Source organism: Apodemus sylvaticus, chromosome 1 (genome assembly GCF_947179515.1).
Source record: "Apodemus sylvaticus chromosome 1, mApoSyl1.1, whole genome shotgun sequence".
Taxonomy (NCBI): Eukaryota; Metazoa; Chordata; class Mammalia; order Rodentia; family Muridae; genus Apodemus; species Apodemus sylvaticus.
This window is the reverse complement of record NC_067472.1, coordinates 207,087,181-207,114,822: the sequence shown is the minus strand read 5'-3', so window position 1 is coordinate 207,114,822 and position 27,642 is coordinate 207,087,181. Positions and strand designations below refer to the sequence as shown.

Sequence of the window (27,642 nt, the reverse complement as noted above, 5' to 3'; positions counted from 1 at the left end):
ATCTACTCATGAGTTCTAAGGAAGTTTCTGTCTCCCTATGAGCATGCAGTCCTGTATGTGGGACTTCCCCACTCAGGCGAGCCTGACCAGTAATGCTGTTTAAAAGGTCCAGTGTCCCGGAAGGGTAGACGGGATAGCACCACTTGCTTCACAGAACCATTAATTGACCACACACTACATGACCAAGGTAAGGTGGTATGACTTTATTCCAGGACTTCCCAAAAAAGACTTTTTTGTGTTTTTTGGAGACAGGCTTTCACTATGTAGCCTTGGCTGTCCTGGAACTCATTATGTAGACCAGGCTGTCCTGAAACTCTCAGAGTTCATGTGCCTCTGTCTCCTTGAGTGCTTATGTGTCACCACCACACCTGGCACACAAAGAACTTTAACAAATGAATGGGCTTCAGTTATAACACTGCACCCGACTAGGAGCAGCCGCTTAGGGCTGCCAGGCTTTCTCAAGGTTTACTCTGCACTGCTTCTGAGATGAGCAGATGGGAACACACACGCTGACATCCTCCTGCCAGTGACACTAACCCTGTACTGAAATGACACCAAGGCTCTCCCACAGGGAGCAGAAGGTTAGGATGCAGCTGCCTTGTCCCAAGGGCTTGCTTTCCACATACCTGTTTTTTCAAACAGAACAAGCTATTATGAAAGGTAAACACACACACACACACACACACACACACACACACACACACACATCCTAAAACAAAGATAGCTCACAACACCCACAAACACATACAGATAGGAAGTGAGCTGATGGGTATGACAGCAAGTCATTTTTGGCATTATTTGACAGCTGTCCACCTTGTTTGACTTTGGTGATTTTCTTATTCTTAATCCATAGGAACTAAAACTGAAATGTACCAACAGGAGGCTGGAGACATGGCTGAGTGGTTAAGTGCAGTAACCACTCTTCCAGAGGACCAGGGTTCAATTCCCAGCATCCACATGGTGGTTCAAAACTGTACAGTTCCAGGGTTCAGATGCCTTCTTCCCCCAGGCCCTATCCACACACACAGTGCAGACATATATGAGAGCAAAACAGCCACATACATAATAAAAAACAAAAAGGTTTTAAAAATGTAACATCAGATTTGAGGCCTACCAGTTAGGTGTACAGAACAGTCTGAATATTATGATTTAAGACATCAAACAGGTACCGTATGCCCATGAAATCACTTCATTACTCTCCACGTGGTTGCCTGTCATGCTTGCTTGAGTGAGAGGCCCTTGAAAGTTTCCTCATAGATTCCTGTGATATTACAGCACAGTCATTTCCCAAACCACAGGAATCCTTGATTCAAATCTGGCTGGAGACTTAGGTTTTGAAATTTATTTAATTACCAGGGCAATTCCAAATCAAACCATACTCTGAAGAGGTATTCTTAGAACACCGGAGTTCTAAAAGTAATCCTTTACCATGTTCCAGACAAATACACTGTGCAGAACTGGAGACTCCTACTTCCTGCCATGAAGCAGGAACTCAATTAACTTGGCCAGTATTCTTGGTTACTTAGGAGTCACACTTCTTCACAAGGGAGCAGTGACTCTATAGCCTCAAGCAATTTTCCACATAAACGGAAACCAGGAGCCAGGGAGAGCATATGACAGAAGGGCAGCCCCTAGGCTCCCCAGTGCACAGTGACACTCACGGAGGTCCCGGAGCAGCTGCGGTAACATGCTCTCTTCCAGCCTTTCCATGTAACTGGAGCCGAGAGGATGAAAATCTAACACCCTATTAGCAGAGCAAGCACAGAGGCTGACCCCACAGCTGCCTAATAGCATCTGCAAATCAATCTGGGAGCTCTTCTAACCATGGCCACCACCTCAGCACAATGCAATTTTCAGGCAACATTTAACAAAGGTAAAGGAAACTGGTCATGAAAAAAGTAAGAACAAGAACTGATCTACACCTATGATGTTCCAGCATTCACCCGAGGTGGAAAATGTACTCAGGAAGAGCTTCAGCTGAAGTCAGGTTATAAAGAAAGCACCAGGAATGGCAGTTTTCACATGAGAAGGCCATGAGAAAAGAAGACATAAGTATGGAGAATTTACAAGTTCATTCTCACTGAAGTAGCAAGTTCAAGGTTAGCCTGGGCTCCATGAGACTGCTTCACACACACACTCACAAACACACACACACACAAATAAATAGCCTGGGCTCCATGAGACTGCTTCTCTCTCTCTCTCTCTCTTTCTCTCTCTCTCTCTCTCTCACACACACACACACACACACACACACACACACACACACACACACATAAATGCCCCAAACCCCACAATTTTTAAAGGTGCTAGGATAGCTTAAGTTGCCTGATTTACACAACATTAAGCCCTTCTCTCACCAAGTTCCACTCTGCTGTCTGTGCCCCTGCTAGCTGTGTTGTTAAGGCTGAGAACTGGATGGGTGGAGGCATCATGGGCCCTGAGGCTGGGGTCTGACTGAGCTCTCAAGCCCACCTCTGAAATGCAAGGTCCAATGCATTGTTTTATCTACCAGAACCATGTGTCATTGTGCCCAGATTAAGGGGACAGATGCAGGAAGTGGAGTACAAGTTCTTTTGAGATTGGGTCTGCTCTGACAAGGTTGATGGGATGCTGGTTCTGTTGGTCTGGGAGGGCTCGGCTGGACACCCGTGTGAAACTGTGCAGGTTCAGGGCTATTCCTCCCACGAGCAAAGAGCAAGAAAGATGACAGGCCAGTGAGAGCACCCACTTTACTGAAGGACAGTCCAAGCTGGGAAAACAGTTCATCCAATCACTCAACACAAGCTTACAGAGCTCTCAGAATTTGTATCACAGACATGCCCTGCTTGGGGAGGAAGCAGTGGTCCTGTCCACTGCACACTGGAGACTTACCCAGGACCATGCTCTGAGAGGTTGTGGGTAGTGCTGAAATGGGCTGAGGGTGTGATTGAGATGTCTCGATCATTCCAATGGGCCATTTTGCAAAGAAGCTGTCTAGACACTTCAGAAACGGTCATGGTAGCAGTAGGGGTGGTCATGTGGGGGTGGGGTTAAGTGCAGAGGGGACAGTTCTAGTAGACCACTGTAGTGTATAACTGTTGCATCTTGGAATAAAAAACACAACAGTAACTGACAGTTTAAAGATAGCTGAGCAAATTCAAACATGGACTACTCTTGAAATAACACTATTAATACTATCAAGGGTAATGATGTTTTTTTTTCAGGTGCTCGAGGTAGAACCCAGGACGTCTGTTAAGCAGAGCCTGAGCACTGAGATATGCCCTAGCCCTTGGCAAATACTGCTTTCTTCCTAAAATTATCATCAGCATGTGTCTGCACACGCCTGTACATACTATGGGTTATGTGTGGAGGTCAAGGACTTTCAGGAAGTGGTTCTTACTTTACACCACAGGTTATAGGTTTGCCATCAAAGGCTTGACAATGCCAGTGTAGTATGAAGACCCTTTCAATTTTTCAGTAGCTTTTACTACCTTCAGCCAAGAGAAAGAGGGGAAAAGCCACGGGTGTGGTGACACATACATACCTATGATCCTTGCCAAGAGACAGTAGACCAAGGAGCCCAGCCTGATTTACAGATCAGGATTCGGGACTCTTTTATGGAGGTGGGGGATGGGGGCAGCGGCACAGGAGCAGAGATGATACCCCTGCCTCTGTGCCTCTGGAGCCAGGGACGAGACATACCAACACAGAGCCACAGTGGCCTGTGGTTAAGATTCAGGACTCTTGGAGTATGTCTATAGCAAGGTACCTTGATCTATGCAACTCATGTGGGTCTCTTTGAGTCCTTCCATGAGGTAGGGCAGTTATCAGTGTATTGATCTACTGATGAACAGATGACAGAGCAGTGATTCTGACCTAAGGAGGACTATGAGTTGAAAGATTCACCAGGACTCCAGAAGACCTCTTTAGCTATTCTGACTCATCTTTTGACACAGGGTCTCATTGTATAGCTGGGTTTGCCTATCTCTGCTTCTCAACTGCCAAGATCTAAGGTGTGAACCAGGCTCCTGCTTCTTAGGCACACAGGGAGATAATGATCAGCAACAGAGGCATGGTGAATTGCTTATTGTTGACCTTATGCAACACTGCATAAGATACAATGCAGTTAGACATTCTGTATTTCAAACAAGTTGTATAAAATGTATACTTTTTGTCAAAGTAAATAGCTGCTTTAAAAACATGTATGCTTTCAGAGTTTAGGGACCGAGGAACATGCACATCAAACAATGTCTTATTAAACATAAAACCTAACATGCTTGCACATGAGCAGGAGGGGTCAAGCAGTGCACTGAGGAAGGGTGGAGAGGCTTGTCTGCAGCAAGATTACACAGCAGAATAAACTGAGAAAGGGAGAGGGCAGAAACAAGAGATAAGGTAGATTAAAGGTTGGAATATGTTCAGACAAGTCAGTTTTTGGGGGGGACAGAGATGCAATCTGGCAGAGTTCATAGAGTAGCAGCTTGGCTTGGCAATGGCTGAAGGAGGATAGGGGTGGGGTAAAAGGACTAAGAGACATAGATTCCTGTGTCTGTGTGTGCTCAGGAGGTGTGAAGAATCACACTCAGGTCCTTGCACATGCCAGGTAAGTGCTCTAGCACTGAGCTACACGCCTAGCCCAAGCCTCTGTATTTTCTACCTTAAAGATTCTGCTATGTGGGTGCTGGGAGTCAAACCTCAGACTTCTGCAAGAACATATATGCTCTTAAATGCTGAACATTCTCTCTAGCCTCCCAAGTCTACAGTTCTATTTTACTTTTTTCCTATGGGTGTGTGTGTGTGTGTGTGTGTGTGTGTAATGGGATGAGGAATTTGAGTCAGTGTCTCACTGTTTCCCTGGCTGGCCTGGAACTTACTATGTAGAGCAGACTGGCTCCCCACACAGAGATCTACATGTCTTTGCCCCCTTTAGTGCTGAGATTAAAGGTATACACTGACTCCCAAGCCTACATTTTAAGTCTAACTAATTGGGAATCCAGTGACAGGCACCTGTCTCAGGGTCTCCTCGAAGGTTCCTGAGAGCAGTTAGGAGAAAGCAGAGGGAAGCAGTGGTGTGAAACTGGACGGCAAAGAGCCTCGAGGGAGCCCTAAGTCAGTACAACAGAGCAGCCACAAGTGAAATGCTGTCATCTCAAAGACAGAAGACCCTGAGGAAAACCTTGAGGCAACTTTTCTTTGCTGTACCTCTAGTGTGCAAAAACAAAGCTATATGATCACAAGATACTCAAGCAATGTGACTGTCTTACTTTTGCAGAACAGAGACCCTAACTATATGAGTCTCAGACGCCTGATCAGAATGCCAGAAACGCTAACAGTTTCAAATACTTGTTCCCAGTATTACATGTAATATGCGTTCCAAATAAAGCCCTCTCTTTCCTCAAGCAATTTACAGACCTACTAGCAAACACAAACAACCAAGAAACTACTAAACAAAGAGCCATACGCTAAAGTTGTCTCTGGTCTGAGGACAGAACTGCTGCCACATACTTTTAAGTCTAGTCAATGTCACATTGTTAGTGTCCTGACTGAAGCCTCAGCTGTCAGATCACCCAAGGCCTCGTCTGTTAAATCTCTCATTTCCAGAAAGCTCACCAATCTCAGCTCTTGGAAACTCCTTGCAGAGTGGGAGGTACTAACTGCTCTGGGGGCACTTACCTGTGGCTTCAATGTACTCAATGCATCTTTCAATGAAAATGGGTATCGGCTTCTCTGGAGTCACCACTGTTGTTAAGGGCACTCCAAAATAGTTACTTTCCCAGGTTGCCTTTGTGATGGACGGCCGTGGTTTGGGCTTTGGTTTCTGTCCAGGAAAGAAAAAAAAATGGAAGCACAAAGAGTGAGGATGTTTGTTGACAAGATTTCAAGCAAGACAAACAGACCCAAATTCACTCATGTCCCTAATAGTATTTTCTGGCCTCCAAATATCGTACAAGATACTGGAAAGTTGTCATACAGTCACACCTTTAGTGGGAGAGTGCATCAATAAAACAAAGATGTTTATAAGAGCCAGGCCAAGTTTACTTAATAAGTAACATCATAATGGCATCCATATCCTGCACTGGGGCCATGCTGGAGCAAACAGGAAATCTCCAAACAATCTACATGGCTGACAGATGGTATATACTCAGAGACAGCTGATGCCTTGGAAGAATCAAATGAACATAAAAATTAGTAATTTCCTCTTTCCAGAAAAGAAATAGAGTAATTTCTCAGCCTAGGGTTAATTCCTGGGATTATCCATACTAGGAAATGGTAATGCCTACTAACAAAACAATGCAATGACATGACCTAGGTCCATGCCTGAATTTCAGCCCCTAGGAGGCTGAGGCAGAAATATCAAGAGTTCTAGGTCAGCTTGGGCTACATTACTGTGAGGCCATGTCTCCAAACAAGCAGCAGGTGCAGTGACAACCACTGAGATTTTACTTTTACCAAACAAGTCCCATATGTGCTTGCTTTAAAACCTCACAACCATTCACTCTTCCAAGAAAAAGAAGTCACACAGGTCTAAATGACTCAACTAGTAAAAATGCTTCATCATTAAAACCGATATAACTGTTTAACCCTAAAACTGATGCCTCAAAATCACTCAAACTGTTACCCCCCCCCCCCAAATTTAGTTATTTTGAATCTCATATGAGAAAAGTCCAAAAACCGAAAAACATTTTATACTAATGTAAACTCTCCAAAGCCTAGGAAACAGGCTTAGAATGTCTACCTTTGTTAAAGTGTCTACTAAGAGAAGAGGGCAGCTGGGCAGTGGTGGCGCACACCTTTAATCCCAGCACTTGGGAGGCAGAGGCAGGTTGATTTCTGAGTTTGAGGCCAGCCTGGTCTCCTGGTCTACAGAGTGAGTTCCAGGACAGCCAGGGGTATACAGAGAAACCCTGTCTCACCCACCCACCCCCAACAACAACAACAACAAAAAAAAAAAAAAAAAAAAAAAAAAAGAGAAGAGAAGAGGGCAACAGGATAGGGTCCAGGTAAATGAGAATGGTGTGTCTCTGGTTTCATTTCCAAGTGGCTCAGCCCAATGCAGCAGGGCAGACAGCGCCCCCTCAACAACAATGTGTAATGGCTATAAACATATTTCAGGACTTTTCCAAAACCCTCCAAAGTCCAAATGCCAGGTCACAGGTCAACCTTTCCTTTTTCTTCTGCCCATTTTCATTCATTTTAATATTCCTTTCAAGGGAATAAGCTACATCCTGTTTAGTCTGAGATTCTTTAAGAACTTCTGGTGCAAACTGGGGCAGGGGAGGGGGAATGGGGTATGAGTTGGGATTAGAGAGGGTAGAAGCAAATTTAAAAGTATACTGGGCTGCCAACTGGTAATACCCCAGAAAACAATCAAAAGGTAAAGAAAGCGCAACCATCAGACTGCTAAATAATTCAATGTGAAGATCCATGTATCCCATGTGGTTTGGCCCTACCAAACACAAGCCACAGCTCTTTAGGTAAGCAAGCACTGACTTTAGGGAAAAACAAATGGGTGACTTATGATATTTCCTTATGGACAAATCTAGACTGCCCAGTAGTGTATGATGAATGCCTGTAATCTGTACTTGTATAAAGCTCAACATAAAGAATTTAAGCTTTGCAGGTACATGAGTACACCCTCGCTGTCTTCAGACACTCCAGAAGAGGGCGTCTGATCTCATTACAGATGGTTGTGAGCCACTATGTGGTTGCTGGGAATTGAACTCAGGACCTCTGGGAGAGCAGTCAGTGCTCTTAACCGCTGAGACATCTCTCCAGTGGTCACACAATTTTAATCCCAGCACTCAGGAGGCAGAAGCAGGTAGATCTCCAAGTTTCAGGCCAGCCTTGTCTGGGGTGGGTGGTATAGGAAATGGGTTGGAGAAGATAGATATGATTGTGCGTGCGTGCGTGCGTGTGTGTGTGTGTGTGTGTGTGTGTGTAAAAGATTGTCAAAGAGCCTGGAGTGATATGTGTGTGTGTGTGTGTGTGTGTGTGTAAGTAAAAGACTGTCAAAGAGCCTGGAGTGGGGTGTGTGTGTGTGTGTGTGTGTGTGTAAAAGATTGTCAAAGAGCCTGGAGTGGTGGCCCACACCTTTAATCTCAGCACTTGGAAGGCAAAAGCAGGTAGATCTTTGTGAATTTTGAGGCTAGCCTAGTCTATATATAGAATACTGGACAACCAGGTCTAGAGAGAATTTGTCTAACCAAACCACAACCAAAAACAACACCCCCCTCAAAAAAGCCCCAAAAAGACAAGAAAAGAAACTATCAAAGAATTAAAAAAATAAAATAAGAGTCTGGTGTGGTGGTACAAGTCTTTGGTTCCAGAAGGCAGGAGGTAAGGACAGGCAGATCTGAGTTCAAGGCTAGCAAAAAATACAGTGAGACTCCCCACACATACAGCCTCCAAAAGAATTTAACCTGTTGATGATGTGACTCAACTAGTAAGACACTTGTCTAGCATGCATAAAACTTTGGGTTTGATGCCTAGCACCACATAAAACTGGATGTTGGGGGGTACATGCCTTCCTTTAATTACAGCACTTAGAGGTGGGGGAAGAGGATCAGAAGTTCAAGGTCATCCTTGACTAGATAGCAAAAGGAAAAGGGAAAAGGGGAGAGAGGGAGGGAAAGAGGCATGTCCCCGGACATCAGTGCAAAGGAATCCCACCTAGGTGGGTCCGTGTGACTGCAAAACTTGTGCTTGCAGCCCTATGGTTTAAGTAAACGTCCTGGGGAAATTCTTGGGATAGGTAGAATGAGTAAGTGGATGCCGGAAAAGGAATAAAGGCAAATCAACTATCTAGATGTTGAAAGGCTTCTAAAGACTTTATTTGTGTGTATGTGTTAGCTTGCTTTTTATTGCTGTGGTAAGACCACAGGCAACCTGGGGAGGAAAGAGTTTTATTTTTACTTCATTTACAACATCCCTATTATAGACCATCATTCAAGGAAGTCAGGACAGGAACTCAAGGCAAAAACCTAGATATAAGAACTGAAGCAGAGCCCACAGGGAATGCTCTTCCTGTCTTGTTTATTTACTTTGTGACAGGGTCTCACTATGCAGCCCTGGCCAGCTATGGAAAGCAGGCTGTTCTCAAATCTGAGCTCTGCTAGCCCCTGCTTTTAGGGTGCTGGGTTAAGGCCGCTGCCATGCCATAGACCAGTTTACTTCCTCGTGGCCTGGACCACCTGCCCAGGGGCGTACTAACCAGTGACCTGGGCCCTCCACAACAACCATCAGTCAAGGAAATGCGAATATGACAGGGACATTTTCTCAACTGATAATTCCTCTTCTTAAATAACTCTAGCTTATATCAGGTTGAAAAAACAAAACAAAACAAAACCTAACTAACACAGTGTCTGAGCATGCATGCCCACTGATGCCAGAAAAGGGTAATAGTGGTGTCAGATCTCTTAGAGCCAAAGTTACAGGCATCTGATGGGAGTGCTGGGGTCTGAACATTGATCTTCTGATAGAGCATTAAGTGCTCTTGACCTCTGGGTCATCTTTCCAGCTCCACATATTACTATTACTATAACAACAATAACTACTAGCAGTAGTACTACTGCTGTTTTTTTTAAAAAAAATAGTATCACTACTGCTGCTGCTGCTGCTACTATTTTAAAAAATAGTATCTCACATAGACCCGGCTGGTCTTAAGGTCCTGAATCCTCTTGTCTGTCTCTTCTGTACTGGGATTATAGGCATGGGCAACTATTCTCAGGTGATTTCAAGCTGAAAGAGAAGAGCCCTAAAACAGTTACAGGGCCACCTACTGCTACTAAGGAGCAGGCTTCTTCTGTACAGTTGTGCTGCAGAGATAAGAGCAGGATAAAACACAAATTAGACAACTTCTTATCTTTCACCTCAAAACGTCCAAGATCTAGTTTAACCCTTCAATTTATGAATGTGTCAATGAAGACAGCATTTAGACAATATCAATCCACCTTGCTGAATTGCATGAATTCTACTCCACCTCTTCACGTGCACTCTCTCGAGATTTAAACTCTGGATTACAGAATGTCAAAAACATCCTTTAGATAACTGAAGGTTCTTGAGAGCATCACAAAATTAGAAAGGAATTCTTGAACAACTACTCTAACCCTTCCTCACTGGGAAGTCGGTGTGTGTAATGTTATGCCAAAAGCTGGGCTGACTTCTGATATTACCAACACTTCTGACATCTGAAAGGTTACTGTGAACATTTTAGTTAGAAATGCCATTCTCCCAAGTGGCTTGCCAGATGTCTCATGTCCCCAGTCAGGCACATGTCCCTCTTTAGGGAATCATAGGGAGCACTCTCACAGAAGGTATTCTCAACATCTATCTTCTTTTGGGGTACTCACTTAGCAGGCCTAACTGGAAAAGGCTGGGAGAGGCCAAGCCCTAGAATGACCCACACATCTGTGCCTGGAATGAATCAAACAAGGAAAAGGCAATTCCCTAAGAAACTAGTGAGGTGTTGAAACCTCGAAGCCATCCTGCAAGGCAAAAGTGTCTCAGCCCCTTTCACCGCAGACATCAGAGACCCTGTAAAAGGCTGTGAGCAACTGCAGCCAAAGCCCACACGCCTTCCTCCAGGATGAAAGGCCAAGGCTACAGATGATGGCAGGCCCAGCTTAAATCGCCTCCTCCTATCCTTTTAGATAGATGCTGATGGAATGAAGAATGGCTCCACTGTTCCAAGCCCCTTGGTTTCCTTAAAAATAAGCTTAAAGCTGTGTGTATTAGCTCACATCTGCAATCCTAGCCCTTGGGACACAGAGGCAGGAGGACTCCCCGGTCTGAAGCCAGCTTGGACAGTACAGTCAAAGCTTGTCTGGAAAAACAAAAGGCATCACCCAGGCTTCCTCCACCCATCTTGCATTCATCGCCAACACTGTGATTTTCTAGTTAACAATCATTCTCTCATGTTTCCAACAGAGCTTCAAAGGGGCCCTTTCAATTAAGTTACTCATGCTCCTGGCACGCATCAGCTTAGAGCACCTTGATTTAGGGCAAAACAGGAAGGCGGTTGTGTCAACCCACTGCAGAGTGATAAAGAATCTGGCAAGTCTGGCAAACCTGCATCCTGGCAAGCTGGGAATCTTGAGACTGAATTCTTGGACAGAGCAGCTGTGGGCAAAGTAGAAGAAGCTGCTGGATCCAGGTACAGCTATGTAATGCTCTGCCAGAAATCTCATGCACAGACTGACTGTGCCAGAGCTGTGGGTCTGGCCTTTGGGAGGAGGGGTGATTCCTGACTGTAGTTGACCTCATCTAGGTCTTGCAGAGGTATTTTGGTATAACCAGGTGGTGGAGGAGAAACAGCTGGCTTAGGGAAGCATCACAGCAATTCTTTGTCCTTTGAAATAAAGATCTGGGCTCCCTATTTTATTTAAGGAACAGGTGTATGCAACCTAAAGCAGATAGTTAAAAAGACTGTCTATTTTTAACAGCAAAAAAACACTACAGAAGTTCTTTAGGTTTAAAATAAACAGAGAAACCAGGCTTGATGGTATAATGCCTAACACTCGGGAGTTTGAGGCCAGCCTGGGCTACATAAAGACTGCCTCAAAAAACACAATAAAATAAACTGAAAATCCTCTGGCATGAGTTTAAAACAACTTGTAAAGTTCCAATGACTACTTCAGTCCCTCTGTGCCTATTTTGGCTCTACTTGACTAGCCTTTCAAGACAGAAATAACAGCACTGTATTCTTAGGAGGGACAGCATAAAGGAATGGATGTACCTACCTAGCCTCTGAACTAACACAACGAATGAGCTCCGTGGTCTAAACATGTGCAAATAAACAGCAAATACTAGCGACTTTCTTGCGAATGGGAATGGCAGCTACAAGAGTGGCCTCAAAAGCTCACCCATTCTTTGCACAGTGGTAAACCGGGCAAGGTAAGGTGTCTCATGTAGCCAGACTGGCCTCCAAGTCACTGTGGAGTCACGGCTACCCTTGGACTCATGGTTCTACCTTCACCTTCCAATGGCTGGAATTACAGGCAAGTGCCACTATGCCCTGCTAGGGTAGTGTTCAATCTCCCTGAGACTTAGTCATTTCATCTCTAAGGTAGAAATGAGTTCTGCTTCTTGATCCAGCCAGCTGTGAAGAAGTAAGCACTTCTTTCCCCACTGAGACCACATCTGTTCCCATGCCTTCCCCACAACAGACCACACCCTCAAACTGTGCTCCAAAATATACTCATCTATAAAATAAAGGACGGGGTTAAAAAAAAAATCACATAGGTAAACACATGCCAGTATGCTATTCATAATTTGGCATCCTTTTTCTGTTTCTGTGGCAGCCACACTACAGACTGTACCCATATGAAAAGACTCTGGCCTCCCCTCCCCACTCTGAATTCCACACTGTATCCCCATGAATCCTCCATTTTTAATTGCCTGCCTGCCTGCCTGCTTGCCTGGTGCTGTATCCATGTTAGTTTTAAACTACCAATTCCTTAGGTAACTTTCCTAGATGTCTCAGTTCTTTGTTAAAGAACGCCTCCATATCTAGTACCTGCTTGTCTGGTAACACTTAAAGTACATACAAGTTCAGGTTCAGAATCACAGAGGAACTCGAACTAGCACATTTGGACACTGTAACAGCAGGCTGGAGACAGCGCCTGCTGCCACCACCGCACTGAACGGAATGCTGGCTTCCTAAAGGGCAAAACTGATCGTACAGGGAAGCCAAGGTACTTTCTTTAGTAGACTAATCTTTTTAAAAATTTCCAAAGATTTTTTTTGTTTTATGTGCATGAGCATTTTGCTGCATGTACCTCTTATTATCCATCTCTCCAGCCCCAACAAATCTTATTTTAGAAGTCAGAAAAGTCATGCTAGTCCTGTTTTTAAAAAAGCAGTTTTATGTAGCCCATATTAGCCTCAAAGTCACTATGTCCCAAAGGTGACCCTGAGCTCTCGATCCTCCTGTTTCTTACCTGGAAAGTGCTAGCTAGGATCATAGCAATTCAGGTAACTGATCTTGTAGCTCACTCAGGAGGACTAAGCTCAGAGGCACACACTGAGGTTTTCTGAGCAAGTTACAAAGAGCTCTTATCACATTCCACTTGTCTATCAAAACCAATATCCCTCTCAGGGATGCGGGCAGTCCAACTCCCCAGCTGGTTTTCATTCACACTAGAAACTTTAACTCCGTTCTAGGCCTCACAAAATGAGAGCTGTGTCCGCACAAAGCCACAACAACCAGCCAATTCACTAAATCCAATGAAATAAGCCAATTCACTGGGGGGACACAAACTGTCAAACTGGTTACTTGGTGCCTTATAGACCAAACAATGTGTGATTCAAACAGTTCACTTTTCAATAGGTTGTCTTGTCATGTGGCAGCCACAGTAAGTAAAAGATTTTCTTTTATCACTGTTTTGTCTTTTTATTAAACACAGGAGTAAGAACATTTCTGACAGAAGGGTAAATAGCCAATATTGTCTAGTCTTTAAATCGCAGTCAAACACACCAAATTTCAGCAAACTGAATAGATCCCAAGGGTCCAAATGTGGAGCAAGGCTATGCAGCCTGATTTTTGGCTTTAAAATAAGAGCTGCTGGTCCCGATCTCTCTTTGCAAACGCACAGCCCTGGGAGACAGACGTGAGCAGCAGCAGCTTTAGACAAAGCTCTATTCACAGCCGCCCAAGTGCAATCTTGGAGTTTCAATTTCATTCAGTGGAGTGCGGAAGGCTCCCACTGAGGGTGGGCCGCTGAATGGTTCTGTTGGGAAAAGGACCCAAGAAGGAGCATTGGCTTTACAGTCTGCACTTTCATTAGAAGAGATGAAAGCATCCCTCTCTCTGACAATAGTTCTATAGTAAGGTACTAATCTAGCAAATTAGCAAGAGTACTGAGGAGTTTTTTTCCCCTTTCTCCCCATCACATTGGTACCCAGAGCAGAGCTTCTGTTCATTAAGGTGATCATCAGGGTGAGCACAGAACAAGTAGTTGAATCACTGTGGGTTAAACCTTGTACCAAAGAGGAAGTGGTGTGGTTAGGAGGACCGCAGCGTCTCCTCCCTGGGTACAGAGCCATGCTGCACCTGCTGCTGGGGATGTCACCTTCCTTATGCACTGCTTCAGTCTCATCCCTCTTCCAGGTCTAGTTTCATGGTGACAACAACCCGAACTTCTGGCCCACAATAGTTAGCCCTCAGCAGACCACGCTCCAGAAGGAGCCAGAGGAGGGAGGGACATTATGTGCTCAAGGTCCAAATAAGAAAGTAGGGAGTTGGGATCTGACCCTAGGACTTCATTCTTGGCCTCAGCAGCTAATAGTGACCTCTTCTCTACCTGAGCTATCCCAACATGAGCTCTGTACACAAGGCTTTAACTGGACAGACAGATGATCCATTCATAGCAACCATGTAAATCAGCTGTCCTGAGTGCTATGGCCTGGTCCAGAAAGGGGGGGGGGGGTCATTTCCCCAGTAGTCTGGCCTACAGGAGGGTCTGAGTTGCTTTCTATGACCAGCGAAATCCAGAGTGTTTTCCCCTCACTTGAAATAAATGTTGTACTGCTTTGTCATGCCAATAAAAATCAAAAGATAAATCCCTCATGGAGGGTTGCTTGTACTCTCTGTGCTGATGGTATCAAGTTCTTCCAGTAAAACAAGTGTCAGTCTGCACCTCCAATGGCAGCAGCACCAGCAGGAGGCCTGCTCTGTGGCAAAGGCTTTCATCCTCTCCACAGGACGAAAAACAGCCATGCTTGCTCCAAAGCACCGCTCTCCGTGTCAGAGAAACACAATGCCAGCTTCTACCCACACTTCTGGAAAGATATTCCGAAGATGACTGCTGGCATGCCATGGTTCTTGGGCCAGAGGAATCATTTCAATCTGATTTGGAGAGGCGTGGCCTGGATAACTCAAGACAGGCCGGAAGCTGGTACTTCAAGCCTGCTGATCCAGCAGCTGGGGACAGGTCTGGTCTCCAGCAGGTACACAGTTCAAGATGCAGAGACCAGCTGTTTCTATAAAGTTAAGTCTTCACCGCAATGTGAGACCTAGAAATCAGGGCTTGCTTGACAATTTTTTAAAAAACTATTTGATTATTTGGGGGTGACAGAAAGGTTCCAGGCTGGCCTTAGAGCTGGCAGGATCCTCCTGCCTCTACCTCTTGAATGTGGGTACATTCTCTACCAATTGAGCTACATCCCCAGTGTGAGAAGGTGTTTTCAAAGTGTCGTTCCCCGTATTAAAAATATTGCCATAAGTCAGAAAGAGACTTGTAATTCAGCTTGCTGTTATGCCGCCTTCCTAATTCCCAGGTGTGCCAAACACCCCCACAAATCAGAAGACTGTCAGCATTTGCATAAGCTGTTCCAGCAATAGTTTTTTTTACCAGTAGAGGAAGAAGAAAGCCAAAACATTCAAAATGCTCAGATTCAATATCATTCAGCGGGGGACCTTGGGGGAAAACACGGGGAGGTTGGTTAGATTCCTAAGTAAGAACTATTTTTCCTGTGTCTTCCCACCAAGTCTAGAAGAACAAAATCCAAGATGCAGCATGGACCCCGAGTAGATATGTAAGTTGTGGACTAACTAAATGAGAAGAATATAGTAACATAGTAGTATATAGTAATATGGGGGCCCAGGACCCATACAACACTGTTCTGCCCTTTCTGACACTGCAGACAAGTAGGCCATGGAAGCCCTGGCCAGTAGTGACCAGTAGCACTCTGCATGTCCAGAGTCACAATGGTGTCATACTCCTGCATCTCCTGGTGCCATAGGCTACCTCAATGGCTTCTGTGCTCTCTCTCTCAGGACTCCAAATTATATGATGTTTTGATAAGGTGTTTCATATAGCATTCATTTGTGGCAACTGCACCCTTCAAGGCCCTGTAAAGTCTCACACTAGTGGCTGATGCCTGCTGTTTCCTGGCAGAGAGGAGGATTTGTTTAACGATGGTCATAGGTTATTTTATCTGTGCCAAGAGTCTCACCAAGAGGTCACTTCTGAACAGTACTTCCTACAACAAATGGCAGGAGGAGTTGGATGCTACTCTGTCTCAAAGCTCAAGCCCTTTAAGAGGACAGGACATTGTCTTCACCTCTCTGCCAAGCTATAGTCTTTGGTAAGAAGATACTTCATCTGCTGCTGCATTAGGGACAGACAGGCCTGACATGTAAACCACTACTAGTAACTTCTTCCTTCCCTTGTTGGTCCCTACCACACCTGTTGTCCCTTAAGTTTAGAGATTCATTGACTGAAGCAATGACTGCAAAAGGATGTAGTGAGGAACATGTAAAAGTTGCACTTTTCAAATATGGATAAACTTCATGCTGAGACTTCTTGCCATTTCAGCACTTTCAGATTTGTGTGTGCAGAGGACCATTTATTCCTCATAATGTAAACTGCCGTACCCTTTGTGATCAGCATAGGGAAGAAGGAATGTGTGAGAGTCATACAGCTAGAAGATAGATGTTCAGGGCAAAGGGTGCAAATCTGCAATCTTTAAGGGAGCAAAGAGAATCCGTAACGATGTCACTGGCTTGGCCACTTGTCATGACACTGAAGGGCTCTACACCACTTGCTCATTTGGGTAATTACTGCTCCAGGTGAAGGCAATCCCATGAGACCTGCCAGTAGTAGATACCTAATACACAGGCTGACTCTTCACACCAGGCCAAAGAATGAATGTACTCTCATGGTTATACACTCTCACATCCAGTATGTTTTTTAAAAACCAAGTTGTCCTTGAATAGTTTTCACCATCAATCAACTGTCAAAGATGCTGTGCAAACCCATCCTAGCTCATCCTAAGTCAGGTCTTACCTTGGTGTTCCTCCTTAGACTTCGAAGGATATTTCTCCTCCTGGGGTCCTCATCTGTTTCATATGGAATGACAGCATTGTCCCCTTTATAACCCTGGGATGCCTGGTCTTCCTCTTTCTTTCGGATGGGTCCCAGCTCATCATCACTCCCGACACTGAAGCTGGTGCGATAACTAGCAAACCGCCCCAGGCGAGTGCATCTCGTCCTGTACAGAACAGGCTTACTCACTGCAGATATCTTGCGGCCTCGCTCTAGAGAACTTGTGTCCATCTCACTGTCAGAACCATTACCACTGCCATTGGACTGGGCTTTGTTGATGTTCCGAATGGTAATGATCTTGCCCTGGGTGCTGTCGTGGGGCACTGAGTATATGTTTTCTTCCTCATTCCTTGGCTTGACCACAGCATCCATGGGCTCTGCGTAGTCAGAAGGATCAAACCCATCGTGAGGCATCCAGGGGCTAGAAGACATAGACTTCCTCTGTCCCTCCCGATGGCCTTGGTCTAAGTAGGAAAGGTCTTTTGTGATATCAAAATGCACAGGAGGCTTTGGTTTGACTGGTGGAGGTACTTTGTTGTTGAGTTTACTCTCAAAATTGCTCATTATGAAAGACAGGCCGTCATTTCCCTCCAGCTCCAGAGAGAACTTGGAATGATCTGTGGACAGGGACGGCAATGTCGCATCTTCCCGAAACAGGTGGTACGATGGAGGCTCCACATCTTCTTCTGAATCCTGTAAGTTTGAGTTGCAGAGGGGTGACCCAGCTCTGGGGGAGTTGAACACCTCCTCAGTGGTGCTGCAGGCCTCAGCCACATTATCATACATGTGCGTGGCCTCAATTATGTTCTTTTTCTCCACCACATCTTTAAAAAAGGGGTGAAAGAGCTCAAGTTTATGCTGGGGCTGGCTACAAGGGATGCTTGTGAATCTCCCATCAATTTCTTGTGCAATTTCCTCTCCCTCTGTTAGCTGCTCTCGACTTAAGTCATTGTCCAAGACATCTATAGCGCCATCAGTGAGTGCAACAAGCTGGATGGGGATAATATCCTGCACTTCACAAAGAAAGGCACGTAACATTGCCAAAGAGGCCTTACGTTTGGCTGAATAAAAAACAATGTACCCATGAACCAACCGGCTCTTTCGGATGCTAAATGAGGAATGGTATGAAAGAACAGACAGCTCAATGCGCTTCTTGTGTAGTCCAATTGGAAGTTCAAGTAAAACAGAGTTGCTGCTCCCACAGTGGGAAGATTTACAAGTTTGAGACTGTAGGACAGGAGAGAGAATGTCATCTGCACTAAAGGGATCACCACACATCAGACACATGACAATTCGAAGGTCCACATCAGCCAAATCTTTGATACTAGCAGTGGAGCTAACCAGGTTTAAGTTGCGCTTAGAGTCCAGGAGTCCCTTCAGAACTTGACTGATCTGCTTCTCGTTAATATTGCGTCCATAACCAATGCCAGCAGAAGCAGGATCAAGAAAGACACACTGAAGTTTGCTGGCAATCTGCTGACCTTGCTGTATTAAGCTGTGCAGAGTCTCTCCACTTGTGTCCCCTCTCTTATTAACTAAAATTAAGGTCAAGGGGAGGTGGACTAAGTGATTATCCCGCCTGCCCAGTGTAGACTCTCTGCTCTTCTCTATACTCTCCACCACATAGGATAGTGACTCCTTTGAATTGTAAAGGCAGAGGCAGCCATGGGGTTGGAAGGTTGGTGTCTGGAAAGAGTTCACAGGAAGCCGGACATTCCCCTCTATTGGCCTCAGAGAAAGCTCATACATTTTACCATCTATTACATACTTGTCATCATTTGTACAAAGAGCTCGAATTTCATTGGCCAACTCTCGGGCAAGGCCATCTTTGCCTAAGATAACCAAATTGATCCTATCAATATTGGGGTCAGATAGAGAGTTCTTCTGATTCCTATCAGATGGTCGAATAAAGCGAGAACTGATCAAGTGTTCAATCTTAGCGTCTACACAAGCTGGACAGCTTGGGCACGTCTCCTTCGTGGGGTGGTACACAAAATGAATGTGCTTCAGAATGAGAGCATCGCGCTCAGCTTGAAGCTTCTGCAACGCCTTAAATCGCTGCTCTTCACCCAGAACATCCTGGATGACACCCATCTTCTCCTTGCTGGGTTTAGCATCCAGCTCCAGCTCATAAAACAATTCTGAATACTCCAAAAGCAACTCTTGGAACTCTTCCTTTGCCCGGTCTATGATCTGCTTTTGATGCTTGCCGTAGATTTCCATGTACACAGATTCTTCCAGCCACTGGTAGAAGTCTTCATTCATAATAAAACTACGAGCTTCTTCCCAAGGTTTCCCAGGAGTTATGAAAGGAGAGGTCTCCAGGTTTTCTTTGAAAGCCCTACGCATCTCAGCTCTCTTCCTCTCGTTCCTCAGTTTCTCCAAGTGGGTCTCATACAACTGCTCAGCAGGGACTGTGTCCATCAAGTCAAAGGGAATCCGCTCATTCTCCATGTTGTCAATGTGACTGGTGGCATCCCATGGTGTTTCTTCAAGTACAACAAACCACTTCAAGAACTCTGGCTTGGTCTCTAACAGCTTTTTTGCTTTAATGCAGCTCAGGTGGTCCACTTCATCTAGATTAGGTATGAGGGCTTCAAAAGCCAACGGCAGCGCTGCCAGGTAGAGCTTTCTCCGACGCTCAATATGCTCATGCTTGAGGCGGTGAATGTGCTGCAGGAAGAGCTTCTTGGCCTTCTGTGTCCCTTCCAGGTAGACATAGTCCTGGTACTCTGGGGAGGCCTGCATCTTTCGGCTGACACTTAGCCAGTTCTCATTGTGGTTTTTCACAATGCGGCTCACCAACCACTCATACTTGTCCTTTGCTGTAGCTATCTGCTGACTCTGCTGCTTGAGAGCTTCAAAGTAAGGGATGATTTTCGTCTTCCCTCGACTCTTGTCAATGAGCTGCACTAAGGTGCTGAAAGCCAAGTCCACATTCACATTGGACCTTGCAGAGGTCTCTACAACCTGGAGGTTCTTTTTGCTTAAGGCAAAAGTATGTGCATCTCTAATGTACCGCTCAACGCCCTCATCACACTTAGTCAGGACGACCACTATGGGCTTTTTTGTTTTTGCAAGCTGATTGTAGAGATTGGAGACAAACTTGAGCTGGTCATCGAAGTTCCTGTTCATGCCCCTGCTAACATCGATGCCCAGAAGGAAACCGTCAACCAGCAGCTTCCCATCTGGCATCTGTTTCTGCTCAAAGTCTTGCTCCAGCCCCAGCTGGTCAGTGCAAAAATACATGAGTTTTTCAGCTGAAGCAAGTTTGGTGGCTGCGGCTCTCTTGATGTAGGGCTGCAGTGCCGTGCTTCGATGAGGCTGGAAAGTCTGATCATCAATAAACTCAGTCTGCTCCACAATGTGCATCTTACACTCCACACAGTCCTCCAGGGAGCGGCTAACTTCTCCCCAGTACAGAAAGTGGTCATTATTGACCACCCGCCCACCAAAGTCACTGGTGCTGAGGACAGAAGTGTGGTCCAGGTGAAACTCATCAGCACTCGGGCGCACAAAGCGGTTACATAGACAAGACTTCCCAATACCGCACTGGCCTTTCTCCTTCTCAGTGCCGGACAATCCCACCACACTGATGTTGTAGGTGGGGATTCGGACATCTTGCTTTCTTGCCATCATCATCTTCGAAACATCCTGCCACAACCAGCCACTTCCAAGATCAGATTAGTGTTTTGCAGTAGAGTGAGGGCGTCTTAGCAGTGCCAGTGGACACTGGCTGCCCAAGCAGGGCAAATGTCAGGTCCCATAGTGTTCTAAACCAGTATGGTGTCAGTTCTTCCTACTCCTCATCGCCAAATAGCCAACATGTCGGCCTAGATAGAGGGGGAAAAAAAAAACCATCAGCGTCCAAACTATTTTAACCATTGGATTACAATAAAAGTACTTTGTAGCCCCCAAAATATTTAGTGAACCTAAAGTGTCAGGCCTTGTGCTAGTGCTGGGTGAGTGGTTAAGGCTGACATCAGAGTTGCTAAAATAGCTCTGGGGGAAGGGTGCTTGCTGCATAAGCCTGACAACCCAGACTTAAGTTCTGCATCCCATGGAGAAAGGAAAGAACCAATGTTTCCAAGTTGTCCTCTAACTTCCACACATATGCTGTGGCATGGGCATGCCTATATAGGAGGGTGTGCGCACGTACATTATACAAAATGATAATAGCAAAAAGGCTTATATCAATGTATTTTCAAATAGTATATAGTCCAGACCAGGACAGGTGGATATAGATAAGGAAAGTGTAAAACGCTAAGGTGGCAAGTGAGTCTGGAGGAAATAAGGCTAACTCTAATGTAGGGTGGATACAAGGTGGGCAAGAAAAATATTTTTTGTTTTGTTTTGTGAGGTAGGGTTTCTCTGTGTAGCTCTGGCTATCTTGGAACTGATCTGTAGACCAGGCTGGCCTCGGATTCAAAGATCTACTTCTGCCCGTGTCTCCCATGTTCTGGGATTAAAGGTGTGTGCCACCATGCCTTGCTGGGCCAGGAATGTCATAAATAGATAGATAGATAGATAGATAGATAGATAGATAGATAGATGTGGTGGTGGGACATTTTCACAAGGACAATAGTGTCATCTTGAAGGGGTTCCCATGAGTAGAGTCTAAAATAATCTGAGAAGCAAAGGAATTATACAGTAATGAATTACACTCCACTGCAAAAAAAAAAAAAAAAGAACAAAGTCTAATTATTGGATCAGATAGGAGTCACGACAGAGAGTTAAATATAGAGGAAATCTTGAGGGGGCAGGACACTGACAGCTACATCAAGTGCCTCCGAAGACTGCTTATTGATTATCAGGAGAAATCTCTTAACAGTAATTACAATGGAGAAAGCAGACAACACCTTTACTCGGTAATCAGAACCCACATCATCAGTGTGGTGTGGAAGCAGTTAGGAGAGTGAGGCAGGAGAAACAGCAGGTCAAGAACAGCTGTGACCACAGAGAGGGAATGGGGAGGGCAGAAGAGAAAGGAGGAAGAAAAAGAATGAACCTGGAAGACTCATAATCTTGCTTTCAAATTTACTACAAAGCTACAACAATCGAAACAGTCCTGAAGTGACATAAAGATAGACCAATGGAAAAGAAATTGAAAGCTCACAGCTAAATCATCATATATATCACTGAGTGACCTTTTTAAAAAAACAGGCTGGCCTCAGACTCACAGAGCGCCTGCCTCTGCCACTATGACTGGCTGCCTAAGTGACTTTTGACAAGGATGTTGACATCATTCATTGGAAAAAGGACAGACTTTTTACCATTTGGTGCTGAGAAAGGCAGATCTTCACACAGGAAAGGACAGAGGTAGGTCTTTATCTACACCACATACAGGAGCTAACCTTAGGCAGGGGATGTGACTCAGATGTAACAATATTTGTATAGCATTTGCTAGGCACTGAGTGGTGGGGCATGCTTTTAATCTCAGCACTGGGGAAATCTCTGTGAATTCAAGGCCAACTGGCCCACATAGCAAGTTCTAGGGTCTCCAATACTACACATTACAACTCTGTCTCAAAAAACAAGAACAAAAAACCCAAACAAACAAACAACTCTGAATGGATCAAAGACCTAAAACTACAAAGCACAAAAGAAAAACTAGGGCAAAAGACAGCCCCCACTTCAGCACTGGTGATGGTGCAGAGGTCAACACCAGCCACCAAGCCTGTCAGAGAAGATATAACCCCATTAAGCTGATCCCAACTGCACAGGCACACGGTAGGTAGCATGCATTCACACAGACATCTACACGTGCACACACACACAATATATATACATTTAAATCTGAAAAAGATTTAACAGTAGACTGAATATACCGTTTCTATCTTAAATGCTGTAAGAACCAGAAGTGTAATGATGCTGGCTGCAATGGATGAGAACCCTGCATTCACATGTGGGATGAAGTCACAGGGATGGGCCCTGGTAATGGCTACATATTAAACACTTATGAAATGTGTACTAAAAATGGCTAAGACTGTAACTTTGTGTTACACAGCTTTTACACACTGATTGTTTCACTGTTACGCAGTAAATCAATGTAGGTGGGATGATGAAGCTCAGTGATAGAACACTTGAGTAAGAAGAATAAATCAGAAAAAAAATCAATACTAGTGTATATAAAATGGTTGGCTACACTGAGATAAAGTATCCCTACTTTTAGACAAGTCATACTAAAGTATTTGGGGGAGGGGAGGAAGAGGCAAAATGTAAATGTTCAGGGAAAAAAATCTGTTTTAGAGAGAGTAAGAATGCCAAGGGACTAGGGCTATGGCTCAGATAGTTCAATGCTTATCTAGTTTGACCTGGTCTTGATCCTCACCTCACACAATCTGGAAGTGGTAGTGCTTGCCTGTAATCCAGTGTAAACACTTGAGAGGTGTGGGCAGAAAATCTGGCTATGCAAGGTCATAACCAAAGCCAGTCTTGGGTCAACATGGGCCACATGAGAACCTTTCAAACCAAAAATTACTACAGTTGAATAAAATGTTAATAGGTAAATCTGGATTAAGTGTGTGTGCTGGCTAGTTTTATGTCAACTTGACACAAGCTAGAGTTATCTGAAAGGAGGGAATTCAATTGAGAAAATACATCCATGAGATCCTGCTGTAAGCAATTTTCTTAATTAATGATTGATGTGAGAGGGCCCAGCCCATTGTGGGTGGTACCATCCCTGGAATGGTGGTCCTGGGTTCTAAAAGAAAAGTGCCTAAGCAAATCACGATCAGCAAGCCAATAAGCGTCACCCTCCATCAGCTCCTGCTTCCAGGTTCCTGGCCTGCTTGAGTTCCTGCCTTCACTGCTTTTGATGACAGACTATTCTGTGGTACAGTCTCCACGTTGCTTCTGGTCATGGAGTTTCATCACAGCAATAAGAAGCCTAACTAAGACAGTGTACATGGTATTCTTCTGTGTTGTTTTCACTGTTACCAGTGACAAATTCTCAGAGAATTCCTCTCATGAGAGCTGGCCTGTGAAGTTTCGAGTTGGCTGCTGTGTCCTCCCCCCACCTGTAATACTTGTAGAGAAATCAGTACCAGGGCAGCTACAAAGCTTAAATCCCAGCTCTCTAGACTTAGGCAGCTACATCACAGGTGCCCTGTTGAACATTTTAGACAAAGGGACTCGTCAAAGACTGTTCCCTCAGCAGGCGGGGGGAGGGGGGAAGGAAAAAAAGAAAAAGGAAAGGTCAGGCTAGTTGGGGGAACCAGCAAGAGACTGGGCTGAAATAATGCAGTCTTTCTTTAGTATTTTTTTCTTTCCCTCTTCCCTTTGGTTTTTCTAGACAGGTTTGTCTGTGTAGCCCTGGCTGCCTTGGAACTCAGTCTGTAAACCAGGCTGCCCTCAAACTCACAGAGCTCTGCCTGCCTCTGCCTCCCAAGTGCTGGGAGGCTTGCAGCACCATTGACGGGCTAATGCTGAGTCTTTCCATGGTCAGGAGCCAAGGAGGCAAGAATGCAGCTGAGGAGAGGGGACTTCAAGGGAATCCAAATTGTTAAAAAGTTTTTGTTAAAACCAAAAAGCTTTAACAATTTCAGTCAGTAACAAACTGTTTTGGTGTCAAACAAAGTCTTTAGCATCCTTTCAACTGAAGTTAAGTAAAATAAACCACCCTTGGGCTACTTCTGCACACATGGGCCTCTGGAATTCACTACTCTGAGGTACTGATATTTACTTGCACACTCAAGTGTGAGTGTGTGACTGTTGAAATAGCAGCCAAGCAGTCCCGAATCTGTCTAAAGCAGCAAGCAGATCGACCAATCTCCTTGTGAGTCTCCCTTGTGCCTGTTCGGAAGCTGGCACTTCTATAAGCTTTATGCTTGGTGTGCTTCACGGAAAAGCCAAAAAAACACATCTTTTCTTTAAACCTTCTATAAAAGTATTTATTTTATGTATATGAGTGTTTTGTCTGTATGCATGTATGTGTACCCTGTGCATGCCTGATGCCCATGGAGATCAGAAGAGGGTGTTGGATTTCCAGAAATGGAGTTGTGGATGGTTGTGACGCACCATGTTGGTACTGGGGAAAAACTTAGGTTCTCTACAAGAGCAACAAAAGCCTTAAACTGTAGAGCTATCCCTCTAGACCAGCGGTTTTCAACCTGTGGATTGTGACCCCTTTAGAGGTTAGTCAACCCTTTCACAGTAGCTGTTGCCTAAGACCATTGGAAAACACAGATATTTACTTTACCATTCACAGCAGTACCAAAATTACACCTTGGGAAGTAGCAGCAAAAATAATGTTATGGTTGAGGGTCACTACAACCTGAGGAACTATAATGAGGAGTCACAGCATTAGAAGATTGAGAGCCAGTGCTGCAGACATCATCTGTTGTTGTTGTTGTTTTGCTTTTGTACAGTGCTAGGGGTGAGACTAGACTTTGGACACACTGAGCAAACGTCCCAGCCCTTCACTGGTGGATTCGAAGCAAGCTCTCGGATAAGCCACGTCCCTGGCTCTTTTCCTCCTCCCCTTTACCGTTCCAACTGCTATAATCCTTTCACCTCTGCCTTTTACTTTTGACGCGGGGTCTCACAGGCAAGCCCTGAACTCTATGTTCCTCCTGTCCCAGCCTCTTACAGGCACGAGCCACTGAACTCACAAACACCACATTTTATTCTAAGAGACAAAATAGAGCACTGCTGTCTACTGAGATGACACCCTCACTGGTGGCCATGGGTCACTTCTAAACATTTTTCATGACAATTTAAAAAACCAAAACTTGTGAAGACACCTAAGCTGTAGTATGTAAAAGCTATTTCCAAAGAGGAGCCTCAAGGAGTGTGTGTGAGCAGCCTATGCACGACAGGCTTCGAGCCAGGCTAGGGAAGTGAGCAGGACAAGCAGGGCGCCTACGACAAGGCCTCTGCTCCACGTCCCTAAATGGCTGCCACATAGACAAAATGAAGACCTGCTTGTAAACATCTCAAATGCATTTACCTCCCTCCAATGCAGGACAGGAGAGAGCTATACACAGGTCAGCAAGCTGGGCACAGGGAGGGATATGTAGTGCACACAGTTTGTTGGAATCGATGACAGAGCTGGGGAAGGACTGCTGATGGTGCTCGCCCCAAAGGACAGGGGTCTCAAGGTCTCAAACTTACCTATCTAGAAACATACTTAGCAACACATGTCCTTGTTGAAGTGAGCGCAGTGTGTAACTGTCAATCTATGACTCAGCTCCCTGTACAGTGAGTGGGTCTAATAGCATCCCTTCCCAGAAAACTCAGAGGAAAATGAAACAAAAGACTGTATCAAATTTGAAGTAAAAATGAACCATCATCTGTTCAGTCCTTACTTAGTCATAATTTTCAAATGGCAGGATGGTCTTAGCTGCAGAAAGCTGAGATGAAAAGAACAGCCACCAATGTATATGTAGTTTTGCTGCTATTTTGAGACAGGGCCTCACTATACAACCCAGGCTGGCCTTGGACTCCAACTCCTGCTCAGCCTTCTGAGTGGTATATGCCACTATGTCTGAACAAAAAGATCAATTAAACTCCAAATTATGTCCACACAGCCAAAAGTGTTACAAAACTTGAGAATCAGGTGGTATGGAAATAGTTAATTTTTGAACACCTGCTAACTTCTATTTGTTAGAAACCTAATAAGTTCCTTAGTGTAACTGCACTCTCAGCTTTGATGTCTGGATAGTGCAGTTTTACTAGTTCCTCAATTGGACTGAATTACACAGTAAACAAAGCTGGTTGTAAATCTAAGGATGTCTCAAACACTTAGTTTAGAGGAAATAACTTTTAATAGGCTGGCCACATACACGTTCAACTTTGCAAAGAGGTGGCTAAAAAAAAAAAAATTAGCTGAGCCATTAAACTTAATGATCACAAGACCATAAAGAGAGCACAGAAAACAAGGAAGGTATGTTTAAGACTTCATGATGTCCAGTGTCCTCAAACTTACATCTGGTAGAAATAAATCCTTAATGGACAAAATCGAATGTCTATGCCAGTGTTTTCTAGCACTAGTCCTTTCAAAAGTGGAGAGTGACAACAGAGGAAAGATACATCTTTTAACCCAGGGGCTAGAGAGTGACTCGGTGGTTAAAATACTTTCTGCTCTTATAGAGGACCTGAGTTCAATTCTCAGCATCCACATGATGGATGGCTCATGACTATCAGGAACTCCCTAGCATTCATAGAGTACACTTTGATACAGATTGACTAAATCTAAGGATAAATAAAACCCAAACTGCTACGATGGCTCATTCTTGTAACCTCAGCACCCAGGAGGCAGAGACAGCAGACTGCCGCAAGTTCCTGGTTACCCTCAGCCATATAACACATTTCAAAAAATAAATAAATAAAGATGTATTTAAAAACCAGGATAAAAACAGTAACTCTTTGTATCACTAAAGTCTGTAGAACTCCTGATACTAGGAAAACCAACAAAATTCAAAGCCTAAAAGCTTTAACGTCTTGTGAGGAGTCAAGTCAACTATCTTGGAGAGGAGGACCCTTCAGGAGTATTTTCAACTCTATCACAAGTGCTGTGCTACTGTAAAAATCATGCAAACACCTGTGTGCTCTGCAGATCTCGTCACAGAATATCTAGAATTGTCTCTAGCATGTGTAGCATTGACTGTAAACTAGAGCATCTTTTCTACAGGGATATTTTTTACTCATCACCCAGAGTAGGAAGCTGCACCATTCCCAAGACAACACTAGAAATGCCACTATGACTCCAAAGTATGTGGACTACTGCTCCCCAGGGGCTATAACTGGAGGTGTATTCCCTAACAAATAATCTGTCCCCTCCCATCCCCCCAACACACACACCATTCATAGTAACATCTTCTGAGCTCCGGTCTCG

At 44.7% G+C, this 27,642-nt stretch overlaps 1 protein-coding gene across 1 annotated transcript in view; it reads right to left on the bottom strand.

The window, feature by feature from the left end:
- Arhgap35 (Rho GTPase activating protein 35) overlaps positions 1-27,642 on the bottom strand; it is a 105,097-nt gene that overhangs the window by 37,853 nt on the left and 39,602 nt on the right. The window contains exons 2-3 of the mRNA XM_052172179.1: positions 16,767-20,638; positions 5,653-5,797 (exon numbers count right to left, since the gene is read on the bottom strand). Of these exons, the coding sequence (XP_052028139.1) occupies positions 5,653-5,797; positions 16,767-20,447 (3,826 nt within the window). The 5' untranslated portion in view covers positions 20,448-20,638. The remainder of the gene's footprint in view (positions 1-5,652; positions 5,798-16,766; positions 20,639-27,642) is intronic.